The 16,287-nt window shown below is 53.8% G+C and overlaps 1 protein-coding gene across 6 annotated transcripts; it reads left to right on the top strand.

The window, feature by feature from the left end:
- The first annotated feature begins 369 nt into the window (after window positions 1-369).
- On the top strand, window positions 370-15,931 carry BRPF1 (bromodomain and PHD finger containing 1). 6 transcript variants are annotated; one of them, XM_043885969.1, is made up of 14 exons: window positions 370-715; window positions 2,560-3,168; window positions 6,597-7,556; window positions 8,368-8,530; window positions 9,061-9,192; window positions 9,570-9,698; window positions 10,487-10,796; window positions 11,122-11,442; window positions 11,765-12,049; window positions 12,543-12,690; window positions 13,489-13,625; window positions 13,728-13,846; window positions 14,192-14,346; window positions 15,083-15,931. In XM_043885969.1, the coding sequence occupies exons 2-14, from the start codon at window positions 2,570-2,572 to the stop codon at window positions 15,264-15,266; spliced, it is 3,642 nt and encodes a 1,213-aa protein (XP_043741904.1). In that variant the 5' UTR covers window positions 370-715; window positions 2,560-2,569; the 3' UTR covers window positions 15,267-15,931. The 6 variants fall into 6 exon arrangements, with proteins under 6 accessions (XP_043741904.1, XP_043741903.1, XP_043741906.1 ...); XM_043885968.1 differs by having other exon boundaries at window positions 9,570-9,716; XM_043885971.1 differs by lacking the exon at window positions 11,765-12,049.
- The last annotated feature ends 356 nt before the right edge of the window (window positions 15,932-16,287 follow it).

Raw genomic sequence — 16,287 nt, 5'->3', positions numbered from 1 at the left:
CCGCGGCGCCAGCAGGAGGGAGGGAGGCGGGGGAAGAGGCAGAGGGGGAAGGGAGAAGGGCGGGCTCCTTACGCCCAGTCCCGCGCTCACCGTCCGTGCCGGCAGATTCGCTACAAACGGCCCGACCACTCCGGATCCCAAGTAGCGCAACTTCTGTCTCCAGAAACTCAGATCTAAGATGGAGGCGCTAGAAAAGCCCTGTAAGGTGTCCAGGGGCCCTTCCGAATCCCAGAGAATGGCCTCTCGAGCCTCAGCGGGCGGGCGGGGATCTGTGGCGAAAGTGCAGCTCGGCAGCGCCGCGGCGCCAAGTTTACCCTGCGCAGACGCCGTCGCCGCTGCTGCTGCCGCCGCCGCTGCCACTGCCTTTGCCGCCACCGTCTCCGCCGCCGCCGTCCCCGCGCTGCCTCCGGGAGCCTCCATTGTTCCGGCGGCGCCGGGTCCCGAGACCCGGCAACCTAGGGGCCTTCGAAAGGGGCGGCGGCCGCCGGAATTGAGACGCTCGGGCGCCAGCGGGACTGGGAGCGGCAGGGGTCAGCGCGGGAATCCCAGGGAGCCGGGCCAGAGCGTGGGGCGGCAGGGGGTCGGGGTGGCGTGGTCTGCAGTCTCCGGAATTGGGGCTCTCCCTCCCCGGCCCGTCTTTCCCCGCCGGCCTCCCTAAGTGGGGTCGGAGCCCCGGCGGGCGTCCCCGGCGATGAGCCCGGACTCGAGGTGGCCGGTGAGTGTGGGCCAGGGACCAGGGCGGGAGTGGCAAGCCGGGAAGGGGTAGGCTAGTTTCGTGGGGCATGCACTGAAACTGCCCAGCCCGAGGGTCGGGCCACTCCAGCCGGAAGAAGTGACAGTGCATTCGCCCCCCGCCCGCATCCCTGGGCAACAGTGTATCCCTTCGGGGCTGCCTGGGTCAATAGCAGGAGGAGAGCCTTGTTCAACTTGTACACTTTGATCAAGGGGAAACGTCGCCGCATCCGGGAGAGGGCTGCGGGCACCGCCTGGGCCTGGCCTGATCGCTCTGGCCTCCGCCCCCTACTTCCTCCAGCCCCCTGAGAGCCTTAGGCAGATGCGGTCGTCATACCCCAGGGCTTGGGGCCCTCCCCACGGACTTTCGGGTCTAAGTTTCCGTGTCTCTTCTCTGCGCGTCTGCTGCTGAGTCCCAGCGGAACATTTGCCGGGGGCTCTGTGCTGCTTCGGGAGCTAGAGCAGCAGAGCTGCAGCCTTCACCAGGGACTCATTGAAACAGTAGAGTTTGTGCTTCTGATTGGTTTGTTTCAAGATAGCCACAGGTAGGAAGTAAGGGCAGTTTAAGTAGTTTTAATGAAATGGCAATCAGGGGTTTGGACAGAGGCTGGAGCAGTTCACTGGCAGGGTTAAGTCACAGGAGACAACTCTTGTTAGTCAGGGAGCTCAGGGTGGCTTTGCTTGGAATGGTGCCCAGCCCATAGTTAAATTGTTGAATTCAGCTGGGCCTGGAGAAATTGGGGCAATCTCTGACCAAGCTGGGCTTCCTGGGGGCTGGTGCCATCTGCTGTCTCCACTCACCCAGGAACACTGGAGAGAAGGAAGGGAGGGCTCTAAGGACCAGCATGGAGCTGAGTGTGCCTGGACTGCCATGTTCCTGTTTGTACTGTTAAGGCCTGGTGTCATCCCCAAGGCCAGGGCATAGGCTTACCCTAGAGGCCTCAGAAAGTCAACCATGTATTTCTGCTGGAGTCCAGGACCAAATCATTTTGGCCACCAATTCAAACTTCCACATGGGCTGACACTAGCCTTCATCCATCTCCGTCCCTAATCTGGTGATCCCTTCATTTAGCTATTCATTCAACAAATTATTCATTCATTTGCCAAAACAATATTGCATGCCAGGTTCTGGGGCTATGGAAGTGGGTAGGCTCTCGTGTCTGCACTGTACAGCTCCCAGTCTAGTGGAAGGAGACAGAACTTTCAGTGTGGTGAGTGCCGTGGTGGAGGTGAGGATGAAATGCTGTGGAAACACAGCTCTCTGTGAGAGAGACGAAGAAATCATAACAGAAGTGACATTTGAGCCATGTTTTGAAGAATGAGTAGGAGCTCACTAATCAGGGAGGGTGGAAGGCATTTTAAATAGAGATCATTTTGCAGGAATGAGAGCTGGTAACATTCAGGGAATGGCAGGTTGCCCTGGTTAGACAGAAATACAGCTATAACTGGTGAAAAGAAGGATCTAGAAAGGAAGACTAAGGCCACAGAATGAAAGGTACACCCTGACTGTCATCATAAGGAATGTGGATATTATCCTGAAATCAGTGGGGAGCATCAGGAGGCTTCTAATCAAGACACTGATATGATTAATGCTACTTGGTAGAAAGATCATTCTGGACACGTTTATGTGAGATAAAGCTAGAACTGAGACACAGGGCAGAATGATCAGACAAGAGGTAATAATGCCAAGACCATGGCCATGGTGTGGACGAGATGGCATTTGGATCTGCTGTAGAGGTTGGCTGGCCAGGACCCTTGGGGAGAGGGAGGGCTGGAGAGAGCGGAGTGGGTGGCCCGGGCCTACGCTAACTGATCTGTACATTCTAGATGTGACAGCATGGGGGTGGACTTTGACGTGAAGACTTTCTGCCACAACTTGCGGGCCACTAAGCCACCCTATGAGTGCCCCGTGGAGACCTGCCGCAAGGTCTACAAGAGTTACAGTGGTATTGAGTACCATCTGTACCACTATGACCATGACAACCCACCGCCCCCACAGCAGACGCCACTCCGAAAGCACAAGAAGAAGGGGCGCCAGTCACGCCCAGCCAACAAGCAGTCGCCCAGCCCCTCAGAGGTATCCCAGTCACCCAGCCGTGAGGTGATGAGTTACGCACAGGCCCAGCGCATGGTGGAAGTGGACTTGCACGGCCGCGTGCACCGCATTAGCATCTTTGACAACCTGGATGTGGTGTCTGAGGATGAGGAGGCCCCTGAGGAGGCCCCTGAGAACGGCAGCAATAAGGAGAACACCGAGACACCGGCCGCTACTCCCAAGTCAAGCAAGCATAAGAACAAGGAGAAACGCAAGGACTCCAACCATCACCACCACCACAACGCTTCTGCCAGCACCACTCCCAAGCTGCCAGAGGTGGTCTACCGGGAGTTGGAGCAGGACACCCCTGATGCCCCGCCCCGGCCGACTTCCTATTACCGGTAAGGCCACCTCCACCTCCCAACTCTGGAAAACTGGTCAAGCAGGGCTTAGGAGCCAAAAATAGGTGACAAGCAACAGATAGGAAATGGCAGAGGTGAAGCATAGCAGCAACACACTGGCCCTGCCAAGGCAGAAGTGCCCCAGCTAGTGGTGATGGCACTTCCGTACACTGCCACATGCCGGGCCCTGCCCTGGGCGCTTTATAGCCATTCCCTGTCGTATTCTCACAGCTCGCTCAGGTAGGTATTGTTCACGGGTGAGGAAACCACAGTCCTGAAGAAGGACCAGACTTATGAGCAGTCACATGCCAGTAGATAGCTGAACTTGGATTCAAACCCATACTCCTCTGACTCCAAAGTGGCAGTATTTCTACAGTATCAGAGGGCCCATTTGTTGTTCTTGACCCTTTCTACTCCATCACCGTGACCTTGGGAAAGGCATCTGTCTGGCTTTTGGTGTTCCAGTGACCCCATCTACAGTGCAGAAATAATATTCCTCTGCTAGCCTCAATGTAGAAGACTAGGGACATTGGCTTCATAGAGTCCTAAAAGCTATTTGTAAATCTGCATACGTAATTTCCCCGTTACTTGCCTGGTTATTGTCACCCGTCCTTCAGCATGCAGAAGCAGTGTTTTCATCACCTATGTTTCATACTCCTCCAAGAACCCTTTTATTTCATTTAACTGTTTCTTGGTATTCCACTTCCTTCTAAAAATTTGTCACAGGGGCTCCTAATAAAAATCACAGTTGAAAGGCTAAATTCCTTCAACATGAGGTAAAAAAAATAGAGTGGGGGAAGTATGGTGGTGAAACTACATTCAGAAACCCTAGCTAAAGGATGGAATAAACACCAAGTGTGAAACTTGTTTCTGAGAGTCTTGGCATCCAAGTCAAAGTGGGCACTTGGGTGAGTTAGTTAAGAAGCTGTCTTTGGTATCAGCTAATCAGAAGGCCTGATCTCTGACAAGGACTTCTTAGAAAGGTTTTTATGTGAAAGGTAGTTTTTACCAAAAGTGCAATAGTAAGTACTAAATCTCAGTTCTTTACAAGCAAATTTTGGGGAACTCAAGTGATTTTCTTTCCTCTCACCTCTGTTCACATGCCAGCCTGTCTTTTCCTCCCCTCTTCCATTCTTCCATCTGTCCAGCCCAGCTCCATGTCCTTCTGGCTTTTCACCGTCTCTCTTATCTCTTAGTGCTCACTGTCGTGCCCACCTCCCAACGCATAGACCCCTCTCCCCTCCTGATTCTTCAGCACTCTCTGCTCCCTGAGGCAGCACAGCTTAGCTCCTGTTCATTTTCTGCCTCCTTCCGCTCAGAGTCGCTCTTCCCTCCTGTGGATCAGATCTGTTCTCCAGGCAGCGGCTCTCGGCTGGCCCCCTGCCATCAGTCGGGAGGTGTGTTGCATGGAATTTGTTACCACTGCTAGCAGAACTGCCTGTTTGGGAAATTATTTACTTTTTATGTAAATGTGAGAAGATTCGAGGTCATCTCTCTAACAATACCACTGCTCTTGCTCGCATCTGATAAACTTTGTTGAGGGGGAGAGGGAGGGTGGAGTGTCAGTTGGTGTGTCGGGAATCGCACATGACACGCAGCCTACCTTATCTGCGCCACAGCCTGTAATCTGAGTGTACTGTGGGAGTGTGCTCTGCACCATCACACAGTGTACGCGTGTCATGGCAGAGAAAAGGCTGAGAGCTGCTGCCAAGGCCTGGAATGGGCCAGATGGTTCACACTAGCCCTGAGCCACACCCTTTTTCAAGGATGAAGATGTTGCAGTCACCTTGGGGACGAGGTGAAGGGCTAAGCAAGAAGCTGCTTCTGACAGACACAGCACTTTAGTCTCTCTTCCCTTCCACTCTCAAAATGTCCTTCACATGAACAACACTGACTGCCTCTTTCTGTGTGGTTAATCAGATATGGTCCTTGCCTCTATCCAGTAGTGGAGGGGTTAAGACACAAAAACAGTTATAATGCAAGACAGGGTCGGGCAGAGCTATACCAAAGCTAATAATCAAGCTAACATGTATTGAGTACTTGCTCCAGGTACTGTTCTGAGCACTTTATATTAACTCATCTAATGTTCCGAACAGCTGTGTGAAAGAGGTTCAGGTTAGTATCACCACTTTACAGATGTGGAAACCAAGGCCCTGAGAGGTTAGCTCACTTGCCTGCTGTCACCCAGAGCACAGCTCTGGAGCCTGTGCTTGCCTGGCCTGCTCCAGCTAGCAGAGTCACATTTTCCTTATGGCGAGCAGAGTGGAGGCCCGGGAACTAACATTTATCTAGGGCCTGCTATGTACCACTTGGTTTAGTCCATTCATTTTTGTAATTGCATGTAATCCTGACGTCTTAGGAAATGAGGAGTATTATCCTCATTCTCTCATCAATAAAACTGAGGTTTAGAAAAGAGCAGGGATGTCCTGGATGTCCCACAGTAACAGAGCCAGGACCTAACTCCAGATGTGTTAGAGGCCAAAGCCATGTTCTTTTCCGTCGTTGCTCCCTGTAGCTTTACGGTGGCAGAGTCAGGCCACCTGGAGTGCACACAGCAGGGGAGTGGGGAGCCTGCTATGTACCCCAGCGCCTGGAGCCGCCCTGGCTGCAGTCCCTCGGGCCCAGTGAGTGCTGTGGAGTGGAGTTTGAATCCTAGCTCTGCCACTTGCTGGCTGTGTGAACCACCTGTGTGGGGCACTTAACTTCCCAAAGCTTCCGGTTTCCTCCTCTATAAAGTGAGGGCAAGAAGAACATTGACCCAAGGACTGTGGGGAAGATAACTGTGATAACTTAGCGCAATGCCCGGTCATAGTAAATGCTCAGTAAATATTAGCTATCCTGACTGTTATCTCCCAAGGCTTTCCAGAGAGCAAAGAGTACCTAGATTCTGAGGGAGCCCTGAGCTGCTGCTGCACCAGCTGGGAGAAGATCTACAGCAGCTCCATTCAGGACACAGCCAGCTGGTACTCACACAACTTAAATGTAAATTGGCAAGTGAAAACTGAGGACCTTCCTGCCCCCGACTGCTTGTACCATCACCCAGACCACTGCAGTCACGGGTCCTAGCCGCCCCATCCTTCTCCCTTCAGGATCTTGCTGAGCCTCTGCATCTGAAAGGAGGCAGTGTGGCAGCTAGGACGTGAGCTTTGAGCTCGGCATACTTGGGTTCATATCCCAGCTCTTCCACTTTCTCACAAGAGAGCCGGGCCAGGTGAATTCACTGCCCCAAACGTTAGGTTTCCTTTTCAGCACAACAAGAATGATGACAGGCCTTACGGTGCCTGGAGTAAAGGTGAGGTTAGAGTGAGACAACATACACATCAAGGCCTGGGCCTGGAACAGGGTGAGTGCTCGGCAGATGTAACTCACGTTCTTTAAGGGAGGGAAATCTCAACCTTCTGATGCCGAGCTGCCTGTGTGCACTGCAGGTATATTGAGAAGTCGGCCGAGGAGCTGGATGAGGAAGTTGAGTACGACATGGATGAGGAGGACTACATCTGGCTAGATATCATGAACGAGCGGCGGAAGACGGAGGGTGTGAGTCCCATTCCGCAGGAGATCTTTGAGTACCTAATGGACCGGCTGGAGAAAGAGTCGTACTTTGAGAGCCACAATAAAGGCGACCCCAATGCGCTCGTAGACGAGGATGCTGTGTGCTGTATCTGCAATGACGGCGAGTGCCAGAACAGCAATGTCATCCTTTTCTGCGACATGTGCAACCTGGCCGTGCACCAGGAGTGCTACGGTGTCCCCTACATCCCTGAGGGCCAGTGGCTGTGCCGCCGCTGCCTGCAGTCACCCTCCCGCGCTGTGGACTGCGCCTTGTGCCCCAACAAAGGTGGTGCCTTCAAGCAGACAGATGATGGGCGCTGGGCCCATGTGGTGTGTGCCCTCTGGATCCCCGAGGTCTGCTTTGCCAACACGGTCTTCCTGGAGCCCATTGACAGCATTGAGCACATCCCGCCCGCACGCTGGAAGCTGACCTGCTACATTTGCAAACAGCGGGGCTCAGGGGCCTGCATCCAGTGCCACAAGGCCAACTGCTACACAGCCTTCCACGTGACGTGTGCCCAACAGGCTGGCCTTTACATGAAGATGGAGCCTGTGCGGGAGACAGGTGCCAATGGCACCTCCTTCAGCGTTCGCAAGACCGCCTACTGCGACATCCACACACCCCCAGGTTCAGCACGCCGCCTGCCTGCCCTGTCTCACAGTGAAGGGGAGGAGGATGAGGAGGAGGAGGAAGATGAGGGTAAGAGTTGGAGCTCAGAGAAGGTCAAGAAGGCCAAAGCCAAGTCCCGGATCAAGATGAAGAAGGCGCGGAAGATCCTGGCAGAGAAACGGGCAGCGGCCCCCGTGGTGTCTGTGCCTTGCATTCCACCGCACAGGTACGGGGGGAGCAGATGGGCGGGCCAGGGAGGGAAGGAGCCCTGTTGGAGACTGACAGTCCCCTGAGTGGAGTGACAGGCTTGGGTTTTCTTCTTCCTGTCAGGAGCTACCTAGAGGTGGTGGTTGTTTTTCATATCAAAAGAGATTAGCTCTAGCAGGTCACCTGACTTTGACGTTAGGAACCAGAGACTTCAGCTCTTCTCTGGCCGACTGGGCAGGTGTATTTGAAACTGCCCTCCATATTGCTGGGGTGGTGTAAGTTAGGAAGACGGTGGAGTAGCCACCAGCCACAGTGGAAGAAATAGTCTGACTCTGAAGGGAGAACAGAATGGAAAAGAGGGAAGGAAATGCTCAAGGAGTTGTGATATGGCCACAACTGAGGGCTGTGAGCATCAGTTACTTTTCACTTTCTCTTGTGCTACCTAGACAGTTTCCTGTAGGTGACTGCCATGTTGTAGTACTTCATCTTAAAACCTTCCCAGACTCAGCCCGAGTTGGGTGTCCCAGGGTCAGTTAGAACTCGGGGCTGCAGTGACAATAAGCAGTCTTAGGGGCCAGGCTCACTCACCTCCCCGCCACCGGTGAACAGGGTTAGTACTGGGAGCTTGGCTTCCTGTCTCCTGAAGTGCCCTTGACATCCAGCTGTGTTTGCTCTTCTTTGCCCTAGCCCAGTGTCACAGGCCTTCTTGACGATAGATTTATTCCCTATTCAGCCCCACGCAGAAACTCTCATGAGCCAAAGTCCCCTGTTCTCCGTGAGAAAATCAAGGCCCAAGAGGTTTTTCTTCTCTTTGCTGTCCTGTTTCCCAGGCTCAGTAAAATCACTAACCGCCTGACCATCCAAAGGAAGAGCCAGTTCATGCAGAGGCTGCACAGCTACTGGACGCTGAAGAGGCAGTCGCGGAATGGGGTCCCGCTGCTGCGTCGCCTGCAGACCCACCTGCAGTCTCAGAGGAACTGTGACCAAGTCGGGGTACTATGTCAGATTCCCTGTGGGCTCTGGGAACTAATGCCTGGGGGATGAGGACAGAGACTTACATTGGCTTGTTTTTCTGTACCACCCAGCATGTGGGATCTTAGTTCCCCAACAAGGGATCAAACTCGTGCTCCCTGCATTGGAAGCACAGAGTCTTAACCACTGGACCACCAGGGAGGTCCCCAGAACAGAGATTTGTGACTGCAGTTTCCAATGCCTGAGGGCTTGGGCTGTTTGTTCCTTTAAACTAGACCTTAAATCAGGCTAAGGATGAAATCCTTACACATTATCCTTCATGCATTATTCCTTGTGTTCATCCTTTCATTCACAACAAGCATATACCAAGCACCAACTCTGCTGGGCTCAACAGACACAGTGCGTTGCAGAGTTTCCACATTAGCTGGCGAGCCTACCAAGAGATCACTGTGCTCCCAGCTTTGGCTTTTCCTGCCCTTGACCCAAGTTTCCTGGGCTCTCGTCGCCTCTGGCTCTCTCATCATCTCCTGATCCCCCTTTTGCCTCTTCAGAGAGATTCCGAGGATAAGAACTGGGCCCTCAAAGAACAGCTTAAGTCCTGGCAGCGGCTTCGGCATGACCTGGAGCGAGCACGGCTGCTGGTGGAGCTGATTCGCAAGCGGGAGAAACTCAAAAGGGAGACGGTGAGTGTTCCCGGACCAGCTTTTCTTTATAGTGGAAAAAACAGACCCAGGAAAACAGAAAACACAGAAAAGTGTGCGTCCCCTGGCCGGGAAGGGATGCAGCTAATGTGAGAGTCAGGTAACCTGGAGCTCGGTTTGCTCGCAGGCTCATCAGAAGCAGAATGTCACAGGAGAGTTTTATGAATGGACTCCTTAATGATGTGATGCAGGTCGCTGGTTCTGGGAGTTCAAGGAAGGGGAAGTCCGCAGTAGTGAAGTGCACCCAGTGGTGTGGGGTGGGGAGGAAGCGAGTCCCCACACCAGCTACAGTCACCTCCCCTGACCCCTCCGCCAAGGGACCAGCCTGGGCCTGGCTGATGGGGCCTTATGTCTGTCAGATCAAGGTCCAACAGATCGCCATGGAGATGCAGCTGACCCCCTTCCTCATCCTCCTTCGAAAAACCTTGGAGCAGCTCCAAGAGAAGGACACGGGCAACATCTTCAGCGAGCCGGTCCCTCTGTCTGAGGTAACCGAATTGGACGAAGTAAGAATCCCTTCCCCTCACTCCACCTTCTTTCTGTTCCTCTCCCAGATGGACCCTTGCCGCAGGTCTGGGCCGGGGGCTAGGAGGGGACCATGAAGAGAGGGGCTGGCGGCTCTGGGGCTCCGGGGTGAACCGGAGCCACAGGCATCATCCGGACTCTGTCTTGTCCCTGTCGTACCTCAAGGGCCCAGAATGGGAGGCAGTCTGCACTCCTTCCCCAGAGGCAGGGACTGAGTCTGCCAAGTGAATAAGCCCAGGGCAGGAAGACACTTTCCGGGTGCTGAACCCTAGAACGGAGAATTTAGAAGGCTCAGCACCTAAAGAACCATCTCTGAAGCCCTAGGTCCTGCCTGGCAGACTCTTCTCTCTAAAAGGTATAGAATGAGAGGCCTGAGGCAGCAGCCTCCTTACACGGCTTACTGAGAAGTCAAAAGAGCTAGAGGCATGCAGGGTGGTGTTACTTCCAGAGGACCCCCTAGCCGTTTTCTTATTAAGACCTCATGTGGCTCTAGGATTTGGCTATAATTTCATTACTGTTTTCCAAGCAAGGAAAAGAAGGCCCTGCGAGGCTAAGAGGCTTGCCAAGGTCACACAGCTTGTGACTGGAAAAGTCCAGACTAGAATCCAGCTTTCTTTTCCCCTGTGCTATATGCCTGCCTCTGACTATAGTAGGAGGAGGTTGCTGGATGCATTTCAAGGGAGGTTGTTAGGAACGGGGTCAGGGGGAATGAGGAACATACCTCCACTTAGCCACCTCCCGTGTTCTCCAGGTACCTGACTACCTCGACCACATCAAAAAGCCTATGGACTTTTTCACCATGAAGCAGAACCTGGAGGCTTACCGCTACCTGAACTTTGATGATTTTGAGGAGGACTTCAACCTCATCGTCAGCAACTGCCTCAAGTATAATGCCAAGGATACCATCTTCTACCGGGCAGCAGTGCGGCTCCGTGAGCAGGGTGGCGCGGTGCTCCGCCAGGCCCGGCGCCAGGCAGAAAAAATGGGCATTGACTTTGAGACGGGCATGCATATCCCCCACAGCCTGACTGGAGACGAGGCCCCACACCACACCGAAGATGGTGGGTGATAAGTCACACATACACGTAGAGGCCAATGCCAGGGATGAACAGCTTTCCAAAAGTCCCCTCCTGGGAGCAGGCAGTGTAGGCAGGAAGCAGCTAGTCTGAGCAGTGGCAAACTAGCCCCAGGAATGCTCTCGAAGCCAGACTGGGTGAATGGAGAGCAATCCCCGCCTTTCTACATCTTGGTGCTACTATTTTACAGCCGTTCCCGGTGAGAAGCGGAGGGGAGAAGAGTGACTTTCTGGTTGCCTGCCCAGGTTCACGGGGCCCAGCGGGCTGCCCTGAGACTGACCTCTCATCCCCTGTTCCCACCCCCCTGCAGCAGAGGAAGAGCGGCTGGTCCTGCTAGAGAACCAGAAGCACCTGCCAGTGGAAGAGCAGCTAAAGTTGCTGCTTGAACGGCTGGATGAGGTGAATGCCAGCAAGCAGAGCGTGGGCCGCTCTCGGCGCGCCAAGATGATCAAGAAAGAGATGACGGCACTGCGGAGGAAGCTTGCCCACCAGCGGGAGACTGGACGGGATGGGCCTGAGCGACACGGCCCCTCCAGCCGGGGCAGCCTGACACCCCACCCAGCGGCCTGTGACAAGGACGGGCAGACAGACAGTGCCGCCGAGGAGAGCAGCAGCCAGGAGACAAGCAAAGGTCTGAACCCCATGGCATGACGGACCCCAAGGCCAGCCAGACTGGGACTCTGCAGCACACTCTCAGCCCCTGCCACCCCCCCAGGCAGAGGTCCCTCCTGCTCAGCTAGCTGCACTTTCTCCCTCCTTCCCCCTTCAGGGGCCTCTTAGCTGCCTCTCTCTGGCTATTTGTGTGAGAGACAGTGTTCCCAACTCCCTGCCCCCCAAACAATCTCCCCTACTCTAGCTGAAGTTATGTCCTATATCCCTAGGGCCTACCGTAGACAGACGCCCTTCCACTTCAGGCCCCTCACCGACTCTCCTTCTCTCTTTCTCTGCTCCAGGCCTGGGTCCCAACATGTCCTCAACCCCCGCACTTGAGGTGGGCAGGAGAACCTCAGTTCTGTTCTCCAAAAAGAACCCGAAGACAGCTGGACCGCCCAAGAGGCCGGGCCGGCCCCCCAAAAACCGGGAGAGCCAGATGACCCCCAGCCACGGAGGCAGTCCTGTGGGGCCCCCCCAGCTCCCCATCATGGGCTCCCTACGTCAGCGCAAGCGGGGTAGGAGCCCTCGGCCCAGTTCGAGTTCAGACAGCGACAGTGATAAATCCACAGAAGACCCCCCAATGGGTGAGCCTCACCATCACCCAGCCCCTCCAATAGAGTGAGCAAAGCTGCCCTCCTTCCCAGTATAACTCCCACCTAGCCCTTCATTTGCCCTTAATATATCAGAGCTAGAAGGGCCCTTAGGAAGCCTGTCAGTCAACCTCCTCACTTTATAGCTGGGGAAACTGAAGCCCAGAGACACTAACCCAACCAGATTCCCATCCAGGGTGCCCTCCATTTTATCACTTCACCTTTTCTCTTCTCACTCTCCTTGGGGAAATCTCCTTTAAGCCACTCGTGTCCTAAGGCTAGTAACTGCCAAGGGAGATGCAAGGGGTGGTGCAGGGCTGTGGCCAGCAGTGGTGGACACTGCACAGAGCTGGCGCTGCTGGCCAAGGTTGGAGGAATTTTCCAGCACAGAACGGAAAGCCAGGCTCTGAGTCCCTCTTACCCTGGTAGATCTCTGATCTGCATCTTACTGACTGATTCCTTCCCTCCTGCCCTACCCCCAACCAAGACTTACCAGCCAACGGCTTCAGCGGTGGAAACCAGCCAGTAAAGAAGAGTTTCTTGGTGTATCGTAATGACTGCAGCCTTCCTCGGAGCAGCTCAGACTCAGAATCCAGCAGCAGTAGCAGCAGCAGTGCTGCCTCCGACCGGACCAGGTACCAGCCCTCTAGGTTTAAACCTGCCTCCAGGACGGCCTTCCAAATTTCCCTGTGGGGAGTGTGATGGCAGCCATCTCCACCTAGGTTAAGATGGCTCAGACCAAAGGTTCTCTGCAAAATAAATAGAACAGATGAGATTGTCACCATAATGAAATAGAGGGGACCATCCTTGGTTAAGTTCATGCTTTAGAACAGAGGGCTTCCCTGGTAGCTCAGATGGTAAAGAATCCACCTGCAATGTGAGAGACCCGGGTTCGATCCCTGGGTCAGAAAGATCCCCTGGAGAAGGGAATGGCAACCCACTCCAGTATTCTTGCCTAGGAAATCCCATCGACAGAGAAGCCTGGCGGGCTACAGTCCATGGGGTTGCAAAGAATTGGACATGATTGAGCAACTGACACTTTCACTTTTCACTTAGAACAGAGTGCATAAACTGATTTGTGGTGACCTGGATTTGGCCTACAGACATATTTTGTTTGGCCAGCATGATATTTAAAAAAAAAACAAACCCAGAAGTGCCACATAAAATTCCCAGTTTCTGTATTCCCTTTAAAAATCAGACCTAGCAGTTCTGGCCACTATTGCCTTAAGATGGGGCATACACTCATCACTACTGCTGTATCCAGCCCACTTCAGTCAGATCACCCCCAAATCCCTGAGGGCACTTGAGTCTGAAATTATTCAAGTAGCCTCTGCTTTCCAAAAGTCTTAGACCTTAGGGGCCAAGAGAAGACACCACCATGCCATTCCCCACTCTCACCCTCCTCTTGAGTTGAGCATCCCTTTTGTCCACAGCACAACGCCTTCAAAACAAGGCCGGGGCAAGCCCTCCTTCTCTCGGGGCACATTCCCAGAGGACAGCAGCGAAGATACCTCAGGCACTGAGAATGAGGCCTACTCCGTGGGCACTGGCCGCGGCGTGGGCCACAGCAGTAAGTACGCCCGCCCAAAGCCAGGGGTGCCGGGGGCCTGGTGTCAGGGCCTTGCCAGACCCCTGGCTGCTGATCCGTCCCCTCTCTCCCATTCCTGTGAAGTTGTAAGGAAGAGTCTGGGCCGGGGAGCTGGCTGGCTATCAGAGGATGAGGACTCCCCCCTGGATGCTCTGGACCTGGTGTGGGCCAAATGCCGAGGGTATCCATCGTACCCAGCTCTGGTAGGCTTCTGCTTTTCTCGTCATACCCCTTGTCTTCCAGCCCCAAGACATACACTCAAAAGCAGCAGACCTCCTACTCTCTGCTGAGCTGCAGAGCACGAGTCTTGAGCAGATAGTCACTCAGAGGTCCCTCGTTAGTTTCTCTATCCATCCCTTTCTCTTCTCTTTGCCTCTTGGGCTCTGAAATAGTTCAGCATGGGAAGAAGCCGAGGGTCAGGATTGCAACCCTAGTTAGATGATTACGTTTTTCTGTCCCCTCTTCAGAGGTAGTCTCCAAATTCTTGGATAGGGTAAGCCTGGGGGAAGGAGGAGACTGAACTAACCAAGGTCTTATTACACCCTTAGATCATTGATCCAAAGATGCCCCGGGAAGGTATGTTCCACCATGGGGTTCCCATCCCTGTGCCCCCATTGGAGGTGCTGAAACTTGGGGAACAGATGACCCAAGAAGCCCGAGAGCATCTCTACCTCGTCCTCTTCTTTGACAACAAGAGAACCTGGTAAGGGAGGAGGGGAGCAGTTGATGTGACTCACAGCCACAGATGCAACCCCGGCTATTGGGGGCAGGCTGCCAGGAAACTCCAGCACTGACAGCCTGGGCGATCATAAATCAGTGGGGGAGGGACTTAGATCGCTGAGCAAAAGGGTTGTGTTGACCAAGAGTCTGAGAGACTGAGTGGGCAGCAGCTGACAAACAGCTGTAGCTAGAAAACAGAGGACCATGAGTGACTGTGAAAAATGTAGGGGTGGCTCCACACCCAGACTAAGGTGGCTTCTAGATTTAGTTTTCCCACCTCTGCCTCCATGGTGACAAGATGTGGGGGATAAAGCAGACATAATCACTGGGTGTCTGAATCCCTGTTCTGTCACATTTACAAGTGTAGTCGTTTGTTGTTGTTAATTGTCTGCGGAAGATATCTAATGTCAGTTAAGTCTGCCTGGAGCCCATGGGACAAGGTATCTATTTCAGGCTAGGTCACGGTTCCTTTTTGCACTCATAAATACCCTGTGGTTATCCCCCGGTGTGACTGTCAACTGGGCTGTTTTCATCACTAGCCTGTGAGCAGTTCCCTGGAGGGCAGGGACTGCATCTCTCGGTTTCTGTAACTCCTACCAGAGCCTGGCCCAGAATGGGCCCTTAGGAGTTTCTGAAGGAAGTAACAGTGAGGGAGGCTGGTGCTTGTTGTCCTCCCAGAGATAAGAGATGACTTACTTAATCCTCGTCTCATCCTACAGGCAGTGGCTGCCCAGGACTAAGCTGGTTCCTCTGGGCGTGAACCAGGACCTTGACAAGGAGAAGATGCTGGAGGGCCGGAAATCTAACATCCGCAAGTCAGTCCAGATAGCCTACCACAGGGCCCTGCAGCACCGCAGCAAGGTGCAGGGCGAGCAGAGCAGCGAGACCAGCGACAGTGACTGATGCTGCCCAGCCCAGCCTTCAGCGCCCTGCCGCCTCTCCTCCCCGTGGCTCACCGTCCTGGAGTGGCGCCAGCCTCTGCACTGACTCGTTCCTGGTCTTGGGGCCAGTCTCAGGGGAAGCTGGGTGGGGGAGGTCCCTCCCGCCCTGAGTGCAGCTGGACTGTACAGAACACTCCAAGGGCCCCTGGGGGCTCTGCGCAATGAGAGGGGAGGTCCCACAGGCCAGAAAGCTCCCGAGATCTCGCGGCATTATAGTGCAGGGTGGTGGGCCAAGGTTAGGACACTGTGTAAAACAGGCCATCCCACCACCTCTGCCTACTCGTGCCGGGAGAGTCCCTAACTGCCTAGTGGCCTGAGGCCCCTGAGGTGGTGTGGTGAGCGGGCATCCGCCCAGCCTAGCAGTGGGACTGATGTCTGTCCAGCCCGGAAGAGGGGCACTAGGTGACCCCCTCCCCTGCTGTTGTAAATACTGTAATTAGCGGAGAATTTAAATTATTCTCATTTGTAACTGCGTTTCCGGGTCGCGCCAGAGTCATTTGGTACTAAAAAAAAAAAAAAAGACTGGGGCCTGTCCCCACTTCCCTTCTTCCCATAGATTCCCCCACCTTTCAAACTGGTTTGTATTTATTTCAAAGGAAGAAAATATATTGATTCTTAGAAAATAAATGGTCTGTTTGGAATTCTTGGTTCTTGCCTTCTGCCAGGGCAAAGGGATGAAAAGGGAAGCTCTGTCCCTCAGGGATGGGAAATAATTGGGCTCAAGTGGTTGCTGGCTGTTGCATTTGTAAGACAAAGATAATATGACAGCTCCCATTCCCTGTGTATTTCACTGACTGGTAGACTGTGCTGAAGCACCTTTAGATCCACACTTTTGTATAGTCCTTGCAGTAACTACGGGGAAAGTTAACAGGATAGTTATTTCCATAAAGACACCAAGGTTTAGAAAAATTAAGTAACTTGCCTAAGTTCCCACAACAAGGAAGCTGTAGAGCTAGGATTTGAATAAAAGCCTGTCTGCAAAG

This window comes from Cervus elaphus, chromosome 24 (genome assembly GCF_910594005.1).
Source record: "Cervus elaphus chromosome 24, mCerEla1.1, whole genome shotgun sequence".
Classification (NCBI taxonomy): domain Eukaryota; kingdom Metazoa; phylum Chordata; class Mammalia; order Artiodactyla; family Cervidae; genus Cervus; species Cervus elaphus.
Note: the sequence above shows the minus strand (reverse complement) of the source record. Positions and strands in the feature narration are given on the sequence as shown.